This window comes from Leishmania braziliensis, chromosome 28, assembly GCF_000002845.2.
Source record: "Leishmania braziliensis MHOM/BR/75/M2904 complete genome, chromosome 28".
Lineage (NCBI taxonomy): Eukaryota > Euglenozoa > Kinetoplastea > Trypanosomatida > Trypanosomatidae > Leishmania > Leishmania braziliensis.
The window spans coordinates 105,027-122,105 of NC_009320.2; the positions used below are offsets into that span (position 1 = coordinate 105,027).

At 60.6% G+C, this 17,079-nt stretch overlaps 7 protein-coding genes across 7 annotated transcripts; 4 read left to right on the top strand and 3 right to left on the bottom strand.

The window, feature by feature from the left end:
* Positions 1–253: 253 nt before the first annotated feature.
* On the top strand, positions 254–1,339 carry LBRM_28_0330 (conserved hypothetical protein; the record flags this gene model as incomplete). Its single annotated transcript, XM_001566017.1, has 1 exon — positions 254–1,339. One exon carries the CDS (start codon positions 254–256, stop codon positions 1,337–1,339), a length of 1,086 nt encoding a protein of 361 aa, XP_001566067.1.
* Positions 1,340–2,468: 1,129 nt separating this feature from the next.
* Positions 2,469–5,231, top strand: LBRM_28_0340 (putative rrp44p homologue; the record flags this gene model as incomplete). Its single annotated transcript, XM_001566018.1, has 1 exon — positions 2,469–5,231. The coding sequence occupies one exon, from the start codon at positions 2,469–2,471 to the stop codon at positions 5,229–5,231; it is 2,763 nt and encodes a 920-aa protein (XP_001566068.1).
* Positions 5,232–6,315: 1,084 nt separating this feature from the next.
* Positions 6,316–9,795, top strand: LBRM_28_0350 (conserved hypothetical protein; the record flags this gene model as incomplete). Its single annotated transcript, XM_001566019.1, has 1 exon — positions 6,316–9,795. One exon carries the CDS (start codon positions 6,316–6,318, stop codon positions 9,793–9,795), a length of 3,480 nt encoding a protein of 1,159 aa, XP_001566069.1.
* Positions 9,796–11,195: 1,400 nt separating this feature from the next.
* LBRM_28_0360 (hypothetical protein, unknown function) lies at positions 11,196–11,924 on the top strand (the record flags this gene model as incomplete). The annotated part of the gene is made up of 1 exon (XM_001566020.1): positions 11,196–11,924. The coding sequence occupies one exon, from the start codon at positions 11,196–11,198 to the stop codon at positions 11,922–11,924; it is 729 nt and encodes a 242-aa protein (XP_001566070.1).
* A 576-nt stretch (positions 11,925–12,500) lies between these two features.
* Positions 12,501–13,364, bottom strand: LBRM_28_0370 (putative ubiquitin activating enzyme; the record flags this gene model as incomplete). The annotated part of the gene is made up of 1 exon (XM_001566021.1): positions 12,501–13,364. The coding sequence occupies one exon, from the start codon at positions 13,362–13,364 to the stop codon at positions 12,501–12,503; it is 864 nt and encodes a 287-aa protein (XP_001566071.1).
* A 645-nt stretch (positions 13,365–14,009) lies between these two features.
* LBRM_28_0380 (hypothetical protein, unknown function) lies at positions 14,010–14,387 on the bottom strand (the record flags this gene model as incomplete). The annotated part of the gene is made up of 1 exon (XM_001566022.1): positions 14,010–14,387. The coding sequence occupies one exon, from the start codon at positions 14,385–14,387 to the stop codon at positions 14,010–14,012; it is 378 nt and encodes a 125-aa protein (XP_001566072.1).
* Positions 14,388–15,262: 875 nt separating this feature from the next.
* On the bottom strand, positions 15,263–16,441 carry LBRM_28_0390 (conserved hypothetical protein; the record flags this gene model as incomplete). The annotated part of the gene is made up of 1 exon (XM_001566023.2): positions 15,263–16,441. One exon carries the CDS (start codon positions 16,439–16,441, stop codon positions 15,263–15,265), a length of 1,179 nt encoding a protein of 392 aa, XP_001566073.2.
* Positions 16,442–17,079: the final 638 nt, after the last annotated feature.

A 17,079-nucleotide genomic window follows, 5' to 3' on the forward strand; every position in this document is an offset into this window, starting at 1 on the left:
CCTCCCTCCCCCGTCTATGTGTCTCGCTCTCTTTCATGTCTTCTCGGCCTTCGTCGCCCCCTCCTCCCCCCACCCACCCACCCCCGAACGCTTCGCCCGCGCCAGGAAATCGTCGCGAAGAAGAAGGGCGGGGACGACTTCAAAAGTACAGCGCACACGCAAAATCCGCCTCTTGGGAGGCGTTGGTAAACCTCTAAACCCCCTCTCCTCATTCCCCATCTCTTTTCCCCTCTCCGGCGCTTTCCTCTTCGCCATGTCGTCTTCCATGATTCCACTGGGCGCGACTGCGCAACGGGTAAAGATGCTTGAGTGCGGCCCCTGTGCACTCCGCTCAGCGATGCGGAGGGCCGGTCGGGGGGGCTGGACACCGCCGCTGGCAGACCTTGCTGTGGACATTGTGGCCGGCGCCCTCACTCTCACCAGCGCAACCGAGGTTCTCGTCCCCGCCTCACTCGTGCACTATGTGGAGTCCTGCAGGGCGGAGGCAACACGGACTGCCCGCAGCGCGCTGACACAGCAGCCATGGCGAGCGTGGGACGTGGCACTCGAGGAACAGCGCCTGGTGACCCTGGTCGCGGCCCGGGACGTGGCCCACTTCGTGAGCAGCGACTGCTACGGTGGCGCATACCGCACTTTATGTGTCCCCGTTCCGGCTGGACCTCTTGTGGCACAGCTCGACTTCGGCATCCCTGTGGACACGTTTTATGCAGAGGTGCTGCCAGGGGTGCTGGACGCGGTCGATGCCAACGGTCGTGTTCGGTGGCGCGCTTGGATGCGGTCGGCTCTTACGTGTGCGTACGAAGGCACGCACGTACCACCGATCCGCACTGCAGAGTACACGAGTCAGCTGCTTCGGCAGAGAGGCGGGTGCGAGAGCGTGATGTGGGAGGCTGCCATGACAGGCCTGACCCCTCGCTGGTTGGAGACGGCGTCCAAGACGGCTTTAGCGGTAGGCGTGCCACCAGGGTCACTGGCATTGGCACTCCCGGAGGAGTCTAGCTGCACCGCACGACTCTTGGCCAAGTCTGTCGAGGTTGGCGTCGTGGCATGGGCCACGTGTGCGGTTGTTGACAGTCCTCTCTACCCTCACGCATCCCCCCTGGCCTCTCCGCAGTCCGTGCAGCTCTTCGCGACGGGCTGGAACGATGTATCTGCAACTGAGCCACCAACGTGCGATGGCGACGACAACGCGTTTGAGGCTGCGGAGGAGAGTCTGGTGCAGTGCCTCGGTTTTGTGGACGCGGTCAGGGAGCGCGTCACAGCTCTCCTGCGCATCGACGCACGCGAGAAAGACTCCAAGACTCAGGTGTGTTACCCAAGCACACGCACCGGCAGCTAGTCAAAGACAGCGGTGAATGCGGCGTCATGCGGTGCGGCGTATAAAGCTCGGTAAACTACAGGACCTTCTCTTCTTCACGAACGGCACCTGCCCTACTTACCCTCGCATTGTGTCTCCCTTTCACCCCTGCCATTGATGATGATCATTCGCTGCCTCCGCCGCGCTGTCACGGGGCCGCCTGCATGGCACTTCAGTCTTCACAGCTAGAGGCGCTGCCGAGAATGCGCTGCATGTTTTTCTTTCGTGTGTCTGCTGTATTCATGCTGGCCGATGGCGCGGCAGTTGTACATTGACTGGAGGAAAAGGGTGTCTAAGTAACCCGCGTCGCAGACAACCGAAAAACTGGTCTGTGCTCGTTTCTGTGCGCGCATCCGATGCTCTTAGGAAGGGGGGGAGGGCGACGTGAGATGGTGGCTGACTGGCCTCGTGGCAGGACACCTCAAGGGCTTACGACCAGCCCCTCCTCCCGCCCTTGCACCCACTCGCGCATCTCCAGTAGAGGTCGCTTCATGCTGTACGCCGCGTAGCGACGGGCGACGCGCACCGCGTGCGCGGACCCCTTGCCGCCCTCTTTTCTCTGCTTTCTCGACTGCACTCGTTCCTCCTCTTCTCTCACCTGCGCATCTCCTTGTCTCTCTCTCTTCCTCCTTCGTCCACCTGCGACCACATTCATGTCCTCTACAGCAACAAATTACCCGTGCCATTAAGGAAGAGTGTGCACTTGCGTCTTAGAAGCCGTGTGCTTGCGGAGGCGTCTGTGCGTCTGGTGGTGGTGGTGGGGGAGAGTCGCTGCGTCAACGCAACCATAATCCCCTTGTGGGCAGTGGTGGCGCTCTATTGCGTTTACTTGACGGCAAAGGCCCTTTTGCGTCTGCACTTTTCCACCTCCGCGGCTTCCCGAAGTAGTAAAAGGATGTTCACGAAGAAGCGCGCGGCCATCCACAATGTGTGCCACAACGCCGGCAGCTCCACCGGTTCCAGCGCAGGCGTTGTTACACGCAAAGACATCGGCTGCGGCATCGTGGACTGCCCTCTTTGCACCAAGACTGCTGTCGCAGGGGTTAGGGGTCCGTGCATTCTCCCGACGGCCGCCATCATCATCCCCGACACAAACATTGTGCTGCACAACATGAACGCCATGGAGGATCGTCGCGTGCAGAACATTATTCTCCTCACTACCGTCATGAGCGAGGTGCAGAACCGCAACAAAGCCATGTATGCGCGGCTGCAACTCCTCCTCGGGGATAAGAAGAAGCAGTGCTTCGTCTTCGCGAACGACCGGCATGAGCAGACGCACTGCATGCGCAAGGAGGGGGAGTCACCCAACGACTTCAACGATCGCGCGATTCGAGTGGCGGCGCAGTGGTACGCGCGGCACGTGGTAGCCGCCTTCCCGGGCACAGCGGACTTATCGACGTCCGGCGTGATTGTCGTCTCGCACGATCAGGCCTTCAAGCAGGCCATGAACGCGTCGGAGGAGGCGCAGAGGGTGAGCAACCTGCGCTGCGTATCGCTGCGTGACTACATAAAGCTGAACGTTGCCAGCGACTCGGACTTGCTGGAGAAGATTCAGTCCGAGGAGCCGGAAGGGATGAAAGAGTCGCCGTCGACGCGGCAGCTCTTCACGCCGTACCTCAGCATGACCGCCCTGAACGCCGGTGTGCAAGACGGGAGTCTGTACAAAGGAAAGCTGCGCGTCAGTGAGACAAGCTGCTTCTTTGGCGAGATACGCGGCAAGTTTGAGCGCCACAACTTCCAGCGGATTCTCATACAGGGCCGTGCCAATATGAACCGCGCGATTCATGACGACATCGTGGCAGTGCAGCTACTGCCCGTGTCGAGCTGGCGTGGCCCCAAAGGCTCAGCGCCCTTATCAGAGTCTGTGAGCGAAGATGATGCCATCGCAGCCCGCTTCAGTCCTGCCGGCAAGGTGGTGGGCCTACTCTCCTCTAACCGCCGGCCGTTCTGCGGCAGCCTCGATGAGACTGAGCTCGAGCGGGTCAAGGCGAACAAGTCTGGTAATGTCTCCATCCTGTTTCAGCCCAAGAATAACCGAATCCCGCGCATTCGTATCAGCACCCGCCATGTGCAGGACTTGATGGACAAGCGTCTTAGCGTTGTGATTGACGACTGGCCCTTGTACAGCAGCTTTCCAGTTGGGCACTACGTCGAGGTCCTCGGGAAGATCGGCGATCGCGACACGGAGGCGACAGTGATTCTCTTGGAGAATGATGTCCCGCACTACGACTTCAGCGAGGCTGTCCACGACTGCCTCCCAAAGGGGCAGTGGGCTGTGACCAAGGACGAGGAGGCGAAGCGGCTGGACTTGCGCGACTTGTGCATTGTGAGCGTCGACCCGCTGGGCTGCCGCGATATTGATGATGCGCTGCACTGCCGTGCCGTGAATGGCAACCACCTCGAGGTGGGTGTGCACATTGCGGATGTCACGCACTTTCTGCCCGGGGGCACGGCCATGGACGAGGAGGCCGCAAAGCGCAGCACGAGCGTGTACTTGGTGGACCGGCGCATCAACATGCTGCCACAGCTGCTGACGGAGAACCTCTGCTCGCTAGTGGAGGCTGAGGACCGCTACGCCTTTTCGATTCTCTGGGAATTCGATGAGAACCTGAACGTGGTGCGCGATTGGTTTGGCAAGACAATCATCCGCTCACGCGGTGCCCTCTACTACGGCGATGCTCAGCGCATGATCGACAATCCGGCTGACACCTCCGATATTGCCGTCTCGCTGCGCGAGCTGATGCGGCTCAGCAAGCACTTCAAGGCGCAGCGCGAGAAGGATGGCGCCCTCTTTCTGGCGTCGCAGGAGTTCAAGTTCAAGGTGGACAACGAGCATGTCAATCCAACCGACATGCAGATGTACCAAACCTTCGAGGCGAACTCGATGATCGAAGAATGGATGCTGTACGCCAACGCGGCGGTAGCGACGAAGGTGTATGAGTCCTACCCCCAGTGGGCACTGCTGCGCCGCCACGAGCGACCTGCTGAAGGCGCGTTCGACACGCTGAATGACGCTTTGTTCGGCAAACTGCACGTACGCCTCGACGACACTACCTCACTGACGCTAAACACGTCCCTCGACAAGTGCGAGGACCCACGGGACCCATACTTCAACAGACTCATTCGAATCCTAACAACACGATGTCTGCGACAGGCGCAGTACTTCTCCAGCGGTGGCATCCCCAAGGACGAGTTTTGCCACTTTGGACTTGCCATGCCCATCTACACCCACTTCACGTCCCCAATCCGCCGCTACGCCGATGTCATCGTCCATCGCCAGCTGGCGGCCGCTATCGGCGTCGCCAGCGTGAGTGAGGAGCAAATGAACGCGGGGCGGATGAAGACTATCGCAGAAAACCTCAACTACCGCCACGAGCAGGCGCAGCGAGCGGGCCGGGACTCGCAGAACCTCTTCACCGGGTTCTACCTGCGCAACTTCGAGGATGGGAAGATCCCTGATGAGGAAGGCTATGTCGTGCGCGTGTCAGAGACGCATGTATTTGTGCTTGTTCCTAAGTACGGCCAGGAGAGCCGCATCCCGCGGGAGCAGCTGCAAACAGTGCCGGGCTTGCTGGATAAAGTGAAAGTGGGCATCCAGCTCAAGCGGCAGGGCGATGTCATGCGCACGAAACTCGTATTCCGCCTGATTGGCATGATGCGCGACGGCGAGGAAGGCGGGGTGCTGGTGGCAGACGACGAGGCGTACGACATCATTGAGGATGGCGAGGAGGCCGCCGAGGATGCACAGAAGGCGGCGCGAGGTACGTCAAGGGCATGTGTAGCAGCGGGTGGCAGCGGCATTGAGGCATTGGAGCCGGCTCTTAAACGGGCTAAAGCTGAGGGAGTCGAGACTGCCCTGCCGACATCGCTGTAGCCCATGATGCTGCGGTTGGAACATCCTGTGCGAAAGACAGCGGGGCGTCTCGGCACAAACCTGCTCCGCAATGCCGCAGTGAGCCACCTCCGCCAGCCAACTGAATTCCCGATTTCCCGTTCCGCAAGCCTTCGATATCGCGTGCCGCTGTTCTCGTTTTCCTTTCCATTAGCTCCCAATGATGTAGGAGGAGGGGGGTGGGTGGGCCGGGCACGAAGCCGGGGCTGTGCTCCGATGACCGAGTCGGCGCACTGCGGTGACGCGTGTCTACTGCTGCCTCACACCACGCGATGGGGCCTGTGGCAGGCCGGGGTGGGGGAGGCGTTCAGCTCCTGTCGTGTGGCGGGATGACCACGCTGGAGACGATAAAAAAAAATACGCTTTTTCTGGTCGGTGCGGACGACGTTGGGGGGGGGGGGGGGGGTGGCGTGCCGTGGTTACCCTCTCTGTGTAATGGCGTAATCGTAGAAACTAAGCGAAGGAAGTAAACAAGAACCAACTAGCAGCCCGTCGAAGCTGAGGGGTTGTGCAGCTTCCTGTCTCGCTCAGTCGCCTCTCCTGTTCTTGGACTTTTGCGCACGCGGCTCCTTTGTTAGTGTGAGAAGAGAGGACTATGTGAGGAAAAGCGCCAGGCGGGAGAGGTGGGAGGGGTCTTCGACAGCGTCTCGCACCCTCTGCAGCTCCGGTGCCTGCCCATAGCATCTTCGCCTATTTTATTTGGTCTGTGTCCTTGCCCCCTCCTCTTTTTCACAGCAACGTGCCTCCTTTTGTCCATCCGGCCTCTCTTTCCTGTTCCAGCCCTCACACCTTCGCCCTCGTCTTCACGGCCGTGCTTTGCTCACTGCACACGCTGTCGTGCGCTCGTAAGGTATCGCCGCAGAGTGCCTGCAGAGCGAATACTCATGAATTCTTGAGCTCTCGCGCGCTTTCCTGATTTCTTTTCTTAGTTAATCGCACCCCTTCCCTCTCTCAGCCCCACCCTTTCCTGTTCTCCAAGCGCTCTGATTGAGGCGCTTGTTCGAGGCATCGTGTGTGTCTCTCGGTGGGCGCCGCCAGTGGTGGCCAGCCGCAAGAGAAATCCCTTATGTCTGCGACTATTACGCAACTGGTACGCCGCATTGCCGCGCCGGCGGTGGCTGCGTCTCTTCTGAAGGAAGAGCTGTGCTTGGCCCTTGCCGCCGTCGCCCAACTGCGGCCGACCCTCTCTATCGCGACGGGTGAAAGAGCTACTGCCTCTCCCCTCTCCACCGAGGCCCTTGCGCGACGCAGCTTGCGAGTGTTGCCTCGCTGCGCCCCGCAAGAGGTGCGAATGATTGCCCATGGTGCGAACGCCTTGCAGTGGTTTTTGACTCCGTCACTGCTCCTGATAGACGCGCTTGCGCGCACGCTCTACACGCACATCGTGAAGTGGAGCCAGCCGGCGACAGAAGGGAAGTCCGTAGCGAAGCACAAAGTGCGGCTGAGTGACATACTCGCCGTTATTCAGTTGGCGACGGAGGCGCAGCGCTACTTCGACGCTACGATCTTCCTGTTGGCCACACAGCATGCAGTGGAAGTCGGCGGTCAGTCGACGGACATGTCAGCAGCGCTCGCCGAAGAGTTTGTGGCGATTGTGTGCGGGTACGCTGGGGAGGAGGACGGCGCGGCCGCGGTGGGACGGCTGGTCGCGCGTCTCGAGGGATCGTCCACTGTTGCCTCCAACTCTCCTGGCCTTGACGTGCTGAGGGCCAGCGTGCGTGACCGACCGCTAAAAGTCGCTGACCGGTGGATGGTGTCGTACACGCAGTGGGCGCAGCAGCGCCGCAGCGTTCTCGAGACTGTCCGGGCCCCTGCGGACGCTGCAGCGGCGACCCATACTGAAGGTGGAACCGTTCGCACACCGATTCAGCTCCTGAAGGCGCGGCACGACGTTTGGCAAGTCGTTCTCACCCTCCTTGCGGAAAAGGAATACGTCACGGACGACCGTCTGCAGCGGACTCTCGAGGCAGTAAGGCTGCTTCACATCCAGGATCCGGTGACGCTGTCGACTCTCGACAGGACGGTGGCACTCCGAGCAATGTCACCAACCTTGCCGAGTGCAATGCTCACCAACTACGAAAACTTCGTGTACGCGCAGGCGCAATACTACCCGCATGCGCTGGCTGCCTTGAAGCAGGGGGATGCGGTCACTGCAGCAGCTGTGACAGGTGCCCAAGAAGCGACCGGCGCGAGATCCTCCCCCTCTTCTCGACCGACTGCCGGGACGCTTCAGCATGTCTCAGTGATCCAGCGCGTGTACAGGGATGCCGTTGCCGGCGCTGTCGTTTCAGAGAAGGACCTCTTTCAGCTTAGCACCACCGTAGACACGTCCTCGGCAGACGAGGTCGCCATGGCCACTTACGTGTTTGCACGCGGGAAGGAGCTGCCGTCGGACTTGCTGATGTGGCTGCCAAAGCGGTTGACGTCGCTGACGCTGGAGGGTGTTGTGGCACTTGTCCGTGCAAGCCGCCACGACCGTCGCGGCGCACTGGCTAGAGTGCTGCCGGTGTGTCTGCGCAATTCCGTCCACTTGCAAGAGTGCATTTTGTCTGCCCCCACAATGGTTCTGGTAGAGCTGGTCGAGGCCCTCGGCCGGCCACTCCCCCGGTGGACGGCACCAAGCGACCAGGCGAGTTCCTTGGAAGAGCAGGTCTTCGACATGGTGGTCGCACACCTCTTGCTACAAGTGGAGCAGATGCCGCTGCCTGCACTTCTGTCTGTGATGAAGATCGGCGGCTGTCGCCTCGCTAGAACGGATGACCTCATGCAAGCTGTGTGCGGCCGCGTCGCCGACCACCTCGTAGCGGCAGTGACTCCACCATCTATCTCCCTCTGCCTGGAAGTTCTGGCGTCGTTACAGTTGGGTAACTGTAGGCAGGAGCGACTTCTGGACCTTCTCGCCGATGCCATTGCAGCGCACTTTTTTCCCATGTCGCAGCTCACCACCAGTGCGGACGCGCCACGCCTCGCAGCCCTGCTGCGCTTTGCGACGACTCAGTTGAAGTACGGCTCGCCAGAGATGGCGGCGGTGGGCACAAACCTTCTGCAGAGGGTACGGCAAGGAGACTGGGACTCGTTGCCACCGGAGGCGCTGGTGGCAGCAGCTCTCTTCGCTCTCGACAGCAGCACTCTCGTTTCATCCGCGGTATCGCTGGAACTCCCGCACGCAGTGGTGGCGCACTTGGTGGCGGCGCAGCGCTTGGCGAGCACTGTGACCGTTGACTTGGCCATCGCCCTTGTCGAGCTACTCGAGCTCATCCCCACTGTGGACGCAGATCATGCCCAGGCGCTCGTGACGTGTGTGCTGCCGGTTGCTTCGGCGCTCTCTCCACCGGTGGTAGCTCGGCTGCTGTTTGTGCGGCATCGCAACTCCATAGCAGCAGTAGCCGCTACTGCGCCTTCGGCAGATGTCGCAGCAGAGCTCTACACCACTGTCGGCAAGCATGTGCTTGGCCTCCCTCCCGAGACGTTTACCGCCCTGTGCGTCGTTGCTGCGCGCCCTGGCTTCGAGGCGGCACTCGCCAACCTTCTCGTTGACATGTTGCCCCTCATGGCCGACGCCCTCTCGGCACACCAGCTAAGTCGGTGCGTGTTTGGACTAGGGGAGATGACGGATGCGGGCCAGCGTCTCTCGCATCAAGTCATGACGGAGGCTCTCTCCGACTACGTCGTCGACAACCTTGAGTTGTTCACCAGCGCCTGCGACATCGCTACCCTTCTGCACGGCTTCGCCAAGTTGCAGTGCACGAAGCGCCACCTCTACAGCGTCTTCGCCACGCAACTCCTGCGCCGTCCCATCAAGTCGACTTTGGACTTCCGCTCGATCAGTTTGCTCTTCTTCGCGTTCGGCAGTGTGAGGTTTGTGAACAAGGACCTCATGGACCTTCTCTGTCGTGTCTTCGTCGCCCACATCGACAGTCTTGCCGCCCCAGATGTGCTCATGTCGCTTCGCGGACTCAGTCGCATGAATCTTCTGAACGACAGCTTTTACCGTAAGCTCGGCATGAAGGCGGCTGAGCTTGTTGACGAGTTCCCGCTGCAGGCGCAGTGCGATCTCCTCCACGCGTACGGCGCTGTGGAGGAGGCTCATCCCAAACTGGCAGAGACGCTCTCGAAACGCATTGCCGCGGCGGTGGAGTCGTTGCCCTCTGTCTCCGTCGCCACGGACGTGCTGACGTCGTTGTGGCTCATGGGCACTAACATGGTGACGAACGAGAGCATAGAAACGATTGTCAACTACGTGGTGCGGAACGCGAGTGAACTGACCGGGTCGGACATCAGGAAGCTGTGCTCCATTACGCTCAATCAAAACTGGAAGCACCCCGAGCTGCTGCACGGCATGGCAGCACGTGCCATCGCGTTGCAGGAGGAGCAGCAGCTAGAGGCCACCACCGCGCGCGCGGTGCTGGACACGCTGAGCTCGCAACTTGTTTTCCACCAGGCGGCGCGTGTTCAGCTGTCGCACTTGGCTCGCACCGTGAGCAAAGAGACGGTTCTGCTCTCCGGAGAGGAACAGGAGCAGCTGAACCTCATCACGAGCAACTAAGCGGCCGCTGCACTGTGGGTGTCTGAGAGTGCGGGTAAGTGCACTGGCGTTGTTTTTTTCGCTCTGAAGTGAACGCGGGGCGTCTCAGCGTAAGCGACGGGAGATGTCCCGCCGTTTTGTAAGCGCCAGAACGAAAGGGGAAACAACAGCGTCGTCGCTGTTTCGCCCTGTCAGTGCGGTTACGCACCACATTGAACAGCGCTCAGGGACTTAAGGGTGCTTGGTTGGTCATCGGACAGTGGCACCCGCTCTTCTTGCCCTCACTCCTCTGCGGCGTTGATGAGGGGGTCCCCTTTGCTTCTCCATCCACCTCTCTGCACCGGTGCGCTTCCCCGCCCCCACACCCCAGCCACACTCACAGACCCACACAACGAAGCGCACCAGTGGAGCGCCACCGCAGTCGTTTCAGTAATACTTCTGCACACTGCCCTCAGCCACGTCCACACGTTTGCACCAAGTCAAAGAGGCGCCGATTTCTCCCCACTCACCGTACCTTCTTGCGGTCCGCCAGTCCTGCGCATCTTTGTATCGCCGATCGACAGCTAGTCCAGGGCCTCGCCGCAAGGGGTGTCAATTCAACCCTCTAACGAACCCACAAGAGGGGGTAGAGGTGGGGGACACTCGACTTTTTCTTGCCGAAGCCGACCTCCTGTGGTTGATGACCCCCTGTCGGCGTGTGTGTGTGTGTAGGTTGGGGGGGGGGGGGCCGGGTGCGAAGCCGGGGCTGTGCTCCGATGACCGAGTCAGCGCGCTGCGGTGACGCGTGTCTACTGCTGCCTCACACCACGCGATGGGGCCTGTGGCAGGCCGGGGTGGGGGAGGCGTTCAGCTCCTGTCGTGTGGCGGGATGACCACGCTGGAGACGAAAAGAATGTGCAGTGACGAAGTGTTTTGTGTGGGTACGCTGTAAGTCTTCCTGAGCACTTCCCTTCGACTTCTTTCTCTGTTGTCCCCTCGCCTTCTCTCTCTCTCGGTGTTGTACTCATTGGTCAGACCTCTTTCACTTTTCCCTCTTTTGCCTGCAGGCACACGCACCTACAGGACGAGGACGGCTCTAGTGAAGTCGCTTGTCGTCATCCCCTGCTTGGCGTTTTCGAGTTGCTTCGCCCTTCTCTCCTCAGCGACCCTGTAAAGTGCGTATTGGCTCGTGCCTGAGCTCTCTCTCTCTCTCTCTCTATATCCGTCTGTCTGTCTCCCCCCCCCTCGCGCCCGCGTTTCTGTGTGTGTGCAGACGCTCCATCGCTTCTGCTTCATACTTTATTACACCCAAGGCACCCCCCTCCTCCTTCATCCATCACGCACACATACGCACGCAGCGTCCACCGTGGTGGTTGCCTTTGCTCATCTGGCGCACTGAACCAAAAGAACAAGAGCCAAAGAAAAGCTCTAGGCTACTCATGATGAGCACCTTCACCGCCATCTACAACTTTGTGACCTACACGGCAAGCGGGTTCTCGGTGATGATGAACGTGTCGCCACTCCTCACGATTCGCCGGCTGGAGCAGTCGGGCACCGTGGGGGCGTCTACCATCACTTTCTACGGTGCACAGATGTACAGCGCCATTACGTGGGCCTCGTACGGTGTCTTCTCCACCTCTTACCCGCTGCTCATCTCGAACACCCTCGGCAACGCCGTCTCGACCTACTGTAGTCTCGTGTTCCTCGCAGTAGCGCGGCGGGAGGAGAAGTCAGGACGCACGCTGCAGTCCACAACCTACTCCAAGAGCGTCATGACGTACGTCTTCTTCTTCCTGCTCTGCGCCGCGCACCTGCTGCTGAGCATCATCATCATTATCTCTGGCCGACCGGAGGCGGCAAAGACGATTACTGGCTACGAGGGGTGCGTGGCGATCATCGTGATGCTGAGCTCCCCCCTTATGGCGTTCAAGCACATTGTGGCTACGAAGAACGCCGAGGTTCTCGCGCCGGCCATGGTCGGCTGTGCATTTTTCAACTCACTCTTCTGGCTCATCGCGGGCTTAATGACTGGCGACGCCTTCATCGTCGCCCCCAACGTCCCGTGCCTGCTTGCGTGTTGCGTGCAGGTGGCGCTGCTGGTCATCTACGGGCGGAGGCCGACGGCGCCGAAGGAGATGAGGGAGGGCATCGCTCCCACTCCTTTTGGCTAGCGGACAGCAAGACGTGTACCCGCCAGCGCCACGCCGCGCACGTTGCGCTCGGTCGTTTAGTGCTATATTTTCACACCAGCATGTGGCAGTGCGCTGGTTTGCTGTCCTCCTCTCGTCGTCGGTCGTTGTGTACACGCTTGTGAGTGCTTGTGTCTTTCGCTCCGGCATTACCGTTCCGCCCCAACACGTGCGGAGGCGCAACAAGCAACACACCAAACACGATAAAGAAACGCAACGCACACAGTTGCCCATTCCAACAACACCCTCACAAAGCCACACAGGCGCCTCGCCCCAGCGCTGCGCATGTCGCAAGCCGGGGTCCTCCTCGCGCCTCCGTGGATCGTTGATGGCTTTTCCTCTTAGGGCTGCGCTGTGGCTTGGCTGATCGGGCTTTGGCGTCCTGCGTCGCGTTGGAAAGAAGAGTAATTCACTGCAAAACGCCGCGGAATCGGAAAGTCTCTACTCTTCCTCGTTGTGTCTTTGCCTCCAGGACCGGTGCCGTGCGCCCCTACCCACACTCACTCCGTCACTCACGACCGCTTCCCCTCCCCTCTTCTGGCGTATATCTCGTCTCCACTACAAGCCAACAAGGCATTCCACCTCCGCGCCACACTCGCAGAGCATCCAGTGATACGACTGCGCGTCCGGCGGTTGGTCGAGAGCACTGATTTGGCGGATCAGGTGCTGGGCGATGCACGCGCCAGCAATCGTGTCGCTAACGCAGTCTCCTGAGCCCGCGTCGTGCGCGCAGCTCTGCAATACTTCCTGCACATCGGCGGCAGTCAGCTGCTGGAGGTGCAAGCGCTCCACCACCTCGTACGCCTTCGCGGCGGCAGCGGCGAACCCAAGCGACACGGCGTCTGTCCGAACGTGCAGTGCCAAGACGACTCTCTGGTAGCCGCGCGGCTTCTCTGCCAAGAGACTCGGTTCCGCCACAAGGCAGCGCCACTGCTCCGCCAACGAGCGCGCTGGCAGCCGCCGATAGAGGAAGAGCGCCAGAACAGTGGGGCCGCACGTGACATGCAATGCCACGATGTCAGCACCCGGCACAGCGGCGTGCGCATGCGGTACGGCGTCCTCTACCGAGGCGACGGTAGCCATCGTCACCCGTGGGCCCGAAGAGCCATCGAGCTTGGTGACTGCGTCGTACACCGTCACATACGGGTTCAGACGCTGCAATGCACTAAGGGCGCGGGCGCCGCGCGTGCCGCCCCCCTCGCCCTGCATCAAGTAGTTGGTGCATACGTCAACATCCGTGACATGGCCTTCATCAGCGACTGCCACCGCTCGCACCCCTGCCAGGACCAAATTTTTCGTGACCTCCGCCGCGGCCCCAGCAATGCCGTGCAATGCGACGCTTGTGTGCATTATCTGCTGCTGGGTCGCTTTGCCCCAGAGCCGAATCTGGCGGTCGTACCGCACCGCCTCTGCATCGATCATGAATGCAGCGAGAGGGGAGGGAGCTAAGGCTGAAGGGAGGTAGGAATGCCAGAACACACTCAGCGTCTACTACCACTGTAGGTCCGATACGCAACGTGGCAACTAATACGCGTAAAGTCACAGAGAAGAGAAAATGTGGGAGGAGGGGAACATCAAAGTAACGAGGGCAAGGGGTACAGGAAAGAGAGGGGAAAACCATAGAGGCCGTCATCACTTGCATGCGCCCTTCGTTCTGCGGTGCCTCTGTCATTGGGCCGAAAGGGCCACAATGCGGGGCGGATGGAAGAGGGGGAGTGGACGGACCCAACCGCCATCCCGCGCGTTTGCCACCACTGGCGCTGCTGTGTCTTTTTCTGAGGTCTACACTTCGGGCAAATGGGCAGCCGACGAAGTTTTTTCTTCAGCGTGGTCATCCCACCACACGACAGGAGCTGAACGCCTCCCCCACCCCGGCCAGCCACAGGCCCCATCGCGTGGTGTGAGGCAGCAGTAGGCACGCGTCACCGCAGTGCGCCGACTCGGTCATCGGAGCACAGCCCCGGCTTCGCGCCCGCCCCCCCCCCCCCTCCCACTTACACACACACGCCGGCAGAGGTAGTACAGACATGCGAGCAGAGAAGAAATATGCCTTCAGGCAGTTTCCCTTCACAGGTCGTAAGCGCCGCCTGCCATCATGTCCTCTACCCATGTGCATGGGCGCGGGCAGAGGCCCAGCTGGGCATCCGCGAGGTCGTGTCGGCCGTATAGCAACTCCTCCCACTCTTCCGCATGCTTTGTCCACTGCTGCTGCAAACTGCGGCACGCCACCTCGATACCTGACGTCAGCGTATCCTCGTCGTGCGGGGCATCCTCCATCAGTGGGCTGTAGGCGCTCCGGACAAGGTCTGTGTGGGTGAGCGGTAGAGACTCGCAGAACGCATGCTCGAAGAACGCCCGTACGGCTTCGAGGCTCAGGTGAGCACCGCGGCACACATGCGGCACGATGAGCGCGGGAACAGGGGAGCGCGATAGTGCGGCCAGCATGGTGGCAAAGCCTTTTACCGTGGCGTCGCCACGTGCTCGCTCATTGGCGCAGGTGCGGCTCCAAGACCGCAGGATGGGCCATGCCGTTTCGACCCGCTCACAGCAAGTGACGGCCGCAACGCGCTCGGAATACTCGGCGGTATGGGCAGGGGCGGCGAAGGCGAGCCTGGCAACAAGACCGCAAAGCATCAGGGTAGAGAGCACCGCGCGCAGCGCAGCTCCACGACAAGTGGTCATCGCAAGTGGTTGTTCGCCTTCCCTTGATATCGCATAGAAAGTTGTGGAAAGCATGTGATGCGCAGAGGAAAGCACAGACAAGAGTCCAGACATCCAGAGAACACGAAGTTCATGAGAAAGAGAGCGGAGGGCGAGATTTGGGGGGTGGGGTGGAGGCGCGGTAAATGTACACCGCTGCGCCTCTTTCCCCTCCACCCCCGCTGGCGCGCGTTGCAGGTTCTAGCACCCATTTGGACTGAGGCGGCCGGAGCTCTGACTCCACATCCCGCAGTCGAGCGACAAGGCACTCGTAGAAGGTGTGTGTGCGGGGCTTGCCTGCATGCAAAGAACACGCATCAGTTGCCACTGTTGAGCTGTTTCGTCTGGTTTTGAGCTTTGCACAATCCCCCCCCCTCTCGGCACTTCCGATGCCCCGATCCGCCCAGCAAGGAACGGTTACGCTCTGAACGTAAAACGAGAAAAAAGGGTGTGGGCGGGTGGCCACGTGCGTGTTGGATGGAGGGCAAGCCACGGCGAACGTGACGCATCGCAAGCAGTCGCACAAAGGACAGCGCTCGGGGAGGGGGAGAGGCACGGAATAGGATGACCGCACACGACCATCAACCAGCGAGGGGCTGTGTAGAGTGGGGCGGACGCAGTTACTTCTCTTTCTTCGGCTCTGCTGTGTCCCCGACAATCACTGTGTTGATACTGATCCCGGCATCACGGCAGCGGTGCACCAGCTCATCGCCAAAGGCGTAGGCTGGCGTCAGAACACCGCCCTTGAGCGAGTTCTTTCGCGCCAACTTCAGCGCACTCATGGCACACTCACCAAGGAACAGCGCCGTGGCGGTGTAGGCATCTTCCTTAGCCGCCATGGTCGTCTTCACGCGCTTGCCAGACGCTGTCTTGCCCACAAAGTCGCAGCGAAAGTTGGATTTGGCCATGGCGTCGTCGGATGGGCCAATACTGGTGCCCGTGAAATACTTGCGGATCATCCAGCGGCGAAGCGGAGCAACCATCACCGCGATAGACGCAACGTAGGTAGTGAGTGTGACGCGCAGCACACGAGCAAAAGAGCCCTGCATGGCCTCCATGTACACGGCCGAGGAGCCCATGAGACTGTTGCTGCGGCGCACGAGTCTCTCATCGCACGAGGCAGTGATGGACAGGCCGGTGAAGCGTCCGTTTTCGTACCACACGCCGTGCTGCGTGGGCGTGTGCGTGGGCTGCACGTCCGACTTCGACACCAACGCCAACGGGCTCATGTCTTCCTTCGTCATATTGGAGACCACGCACGCTACCGTGTTCATCGTGCCGTTCGACACACCAGCAGGATTGCCTCCAAAGTAGCCACACACCACCTTCACCGGTTCCTCAGCCTCCTGGTGAACGACGTAGTTGCCGAGGTCGGCCGGTACGCAGTCAAAGCCGCAGCATGGCACAATCGCAACACCCTTCTTAACCGCTGTCTCGTGGTACGCGGCGATCGCGCGGCGCACAAACGGGATTTCGCCGGTGCAGTCAATGTAGTGGGTGCCATTGCGCACGCACGCGTCGACAACAGGCATGCCGACTAGCATGTAGGGGCCCATGCACGAGATAATGCATTCCGCCTGCGCACAGGCTGCATCCACAGTCGTTGGCTGGTCGGCGTCCACCACAAACGTGGGCACATCGATGCCCAGCTCTGCCTTGAGAGCCGCCAGCTTGGCCGCGCTGCGACCAGCGATACCCCAGCGCTCCTTCAGTTCCTCCTTACGCGCGAGGTAGCGGCACGTGAGCCGCCCAGTAAAGCCTGTGGCACCCAAGACGATGATGTCCAGCTTCGACGCCATCTTGCTTGCACAACTACGCGTTGCACTTCTTGCTGAGACACAAAGGGGGAGAAGACGAGTCGCGGCACTGAAAGCAACGCTGAGGACAAATAAGAGGCCACGTACGTGGGCTGGAAAATACAAGCAAAATAAAAGAAAGCAAAAAGCGAGTCAACGCCAAGCTTGCGTCTCGTGTAGCGGTACTGGTGTGTGAGAGCGTGTGCGTGTGCGTGTGTGCAGCAAAATGGCAGCACCGATTGCGAGTGAAGAGGAGGGGGAGACTGCGTATGTGCAGCGACGTACGTGTGTGCATGTGAAGAGCTGATGGAAAATGGTAGGGAAAAGGGCTGAAATAGGATCAGTATACATTCGACTAGCTTTCGAACGTGGCCATCCCGCCACACGACAGGAGCTGAACGCCTCCCCCACCCCGGCCAGCCACAGGCCCCATCGCGTGGTGTGAGGCAGCAGTAGACACGCGTCACCGCAGCGCGCTGACTCGGTCATCGGAGCACGGCCCACCCACCGCCGCCCCCATGGGGGGTGGCTCAGGCTCTCCACAGCAGGTGAGCAGTGAGGGTCCCGAGGCGTCGCGCACTGCAGGGTGCCTCTCCCTCTTCATCTGGGGGAGTGCAGAGACATGCGAGCAGAGAAAGGAG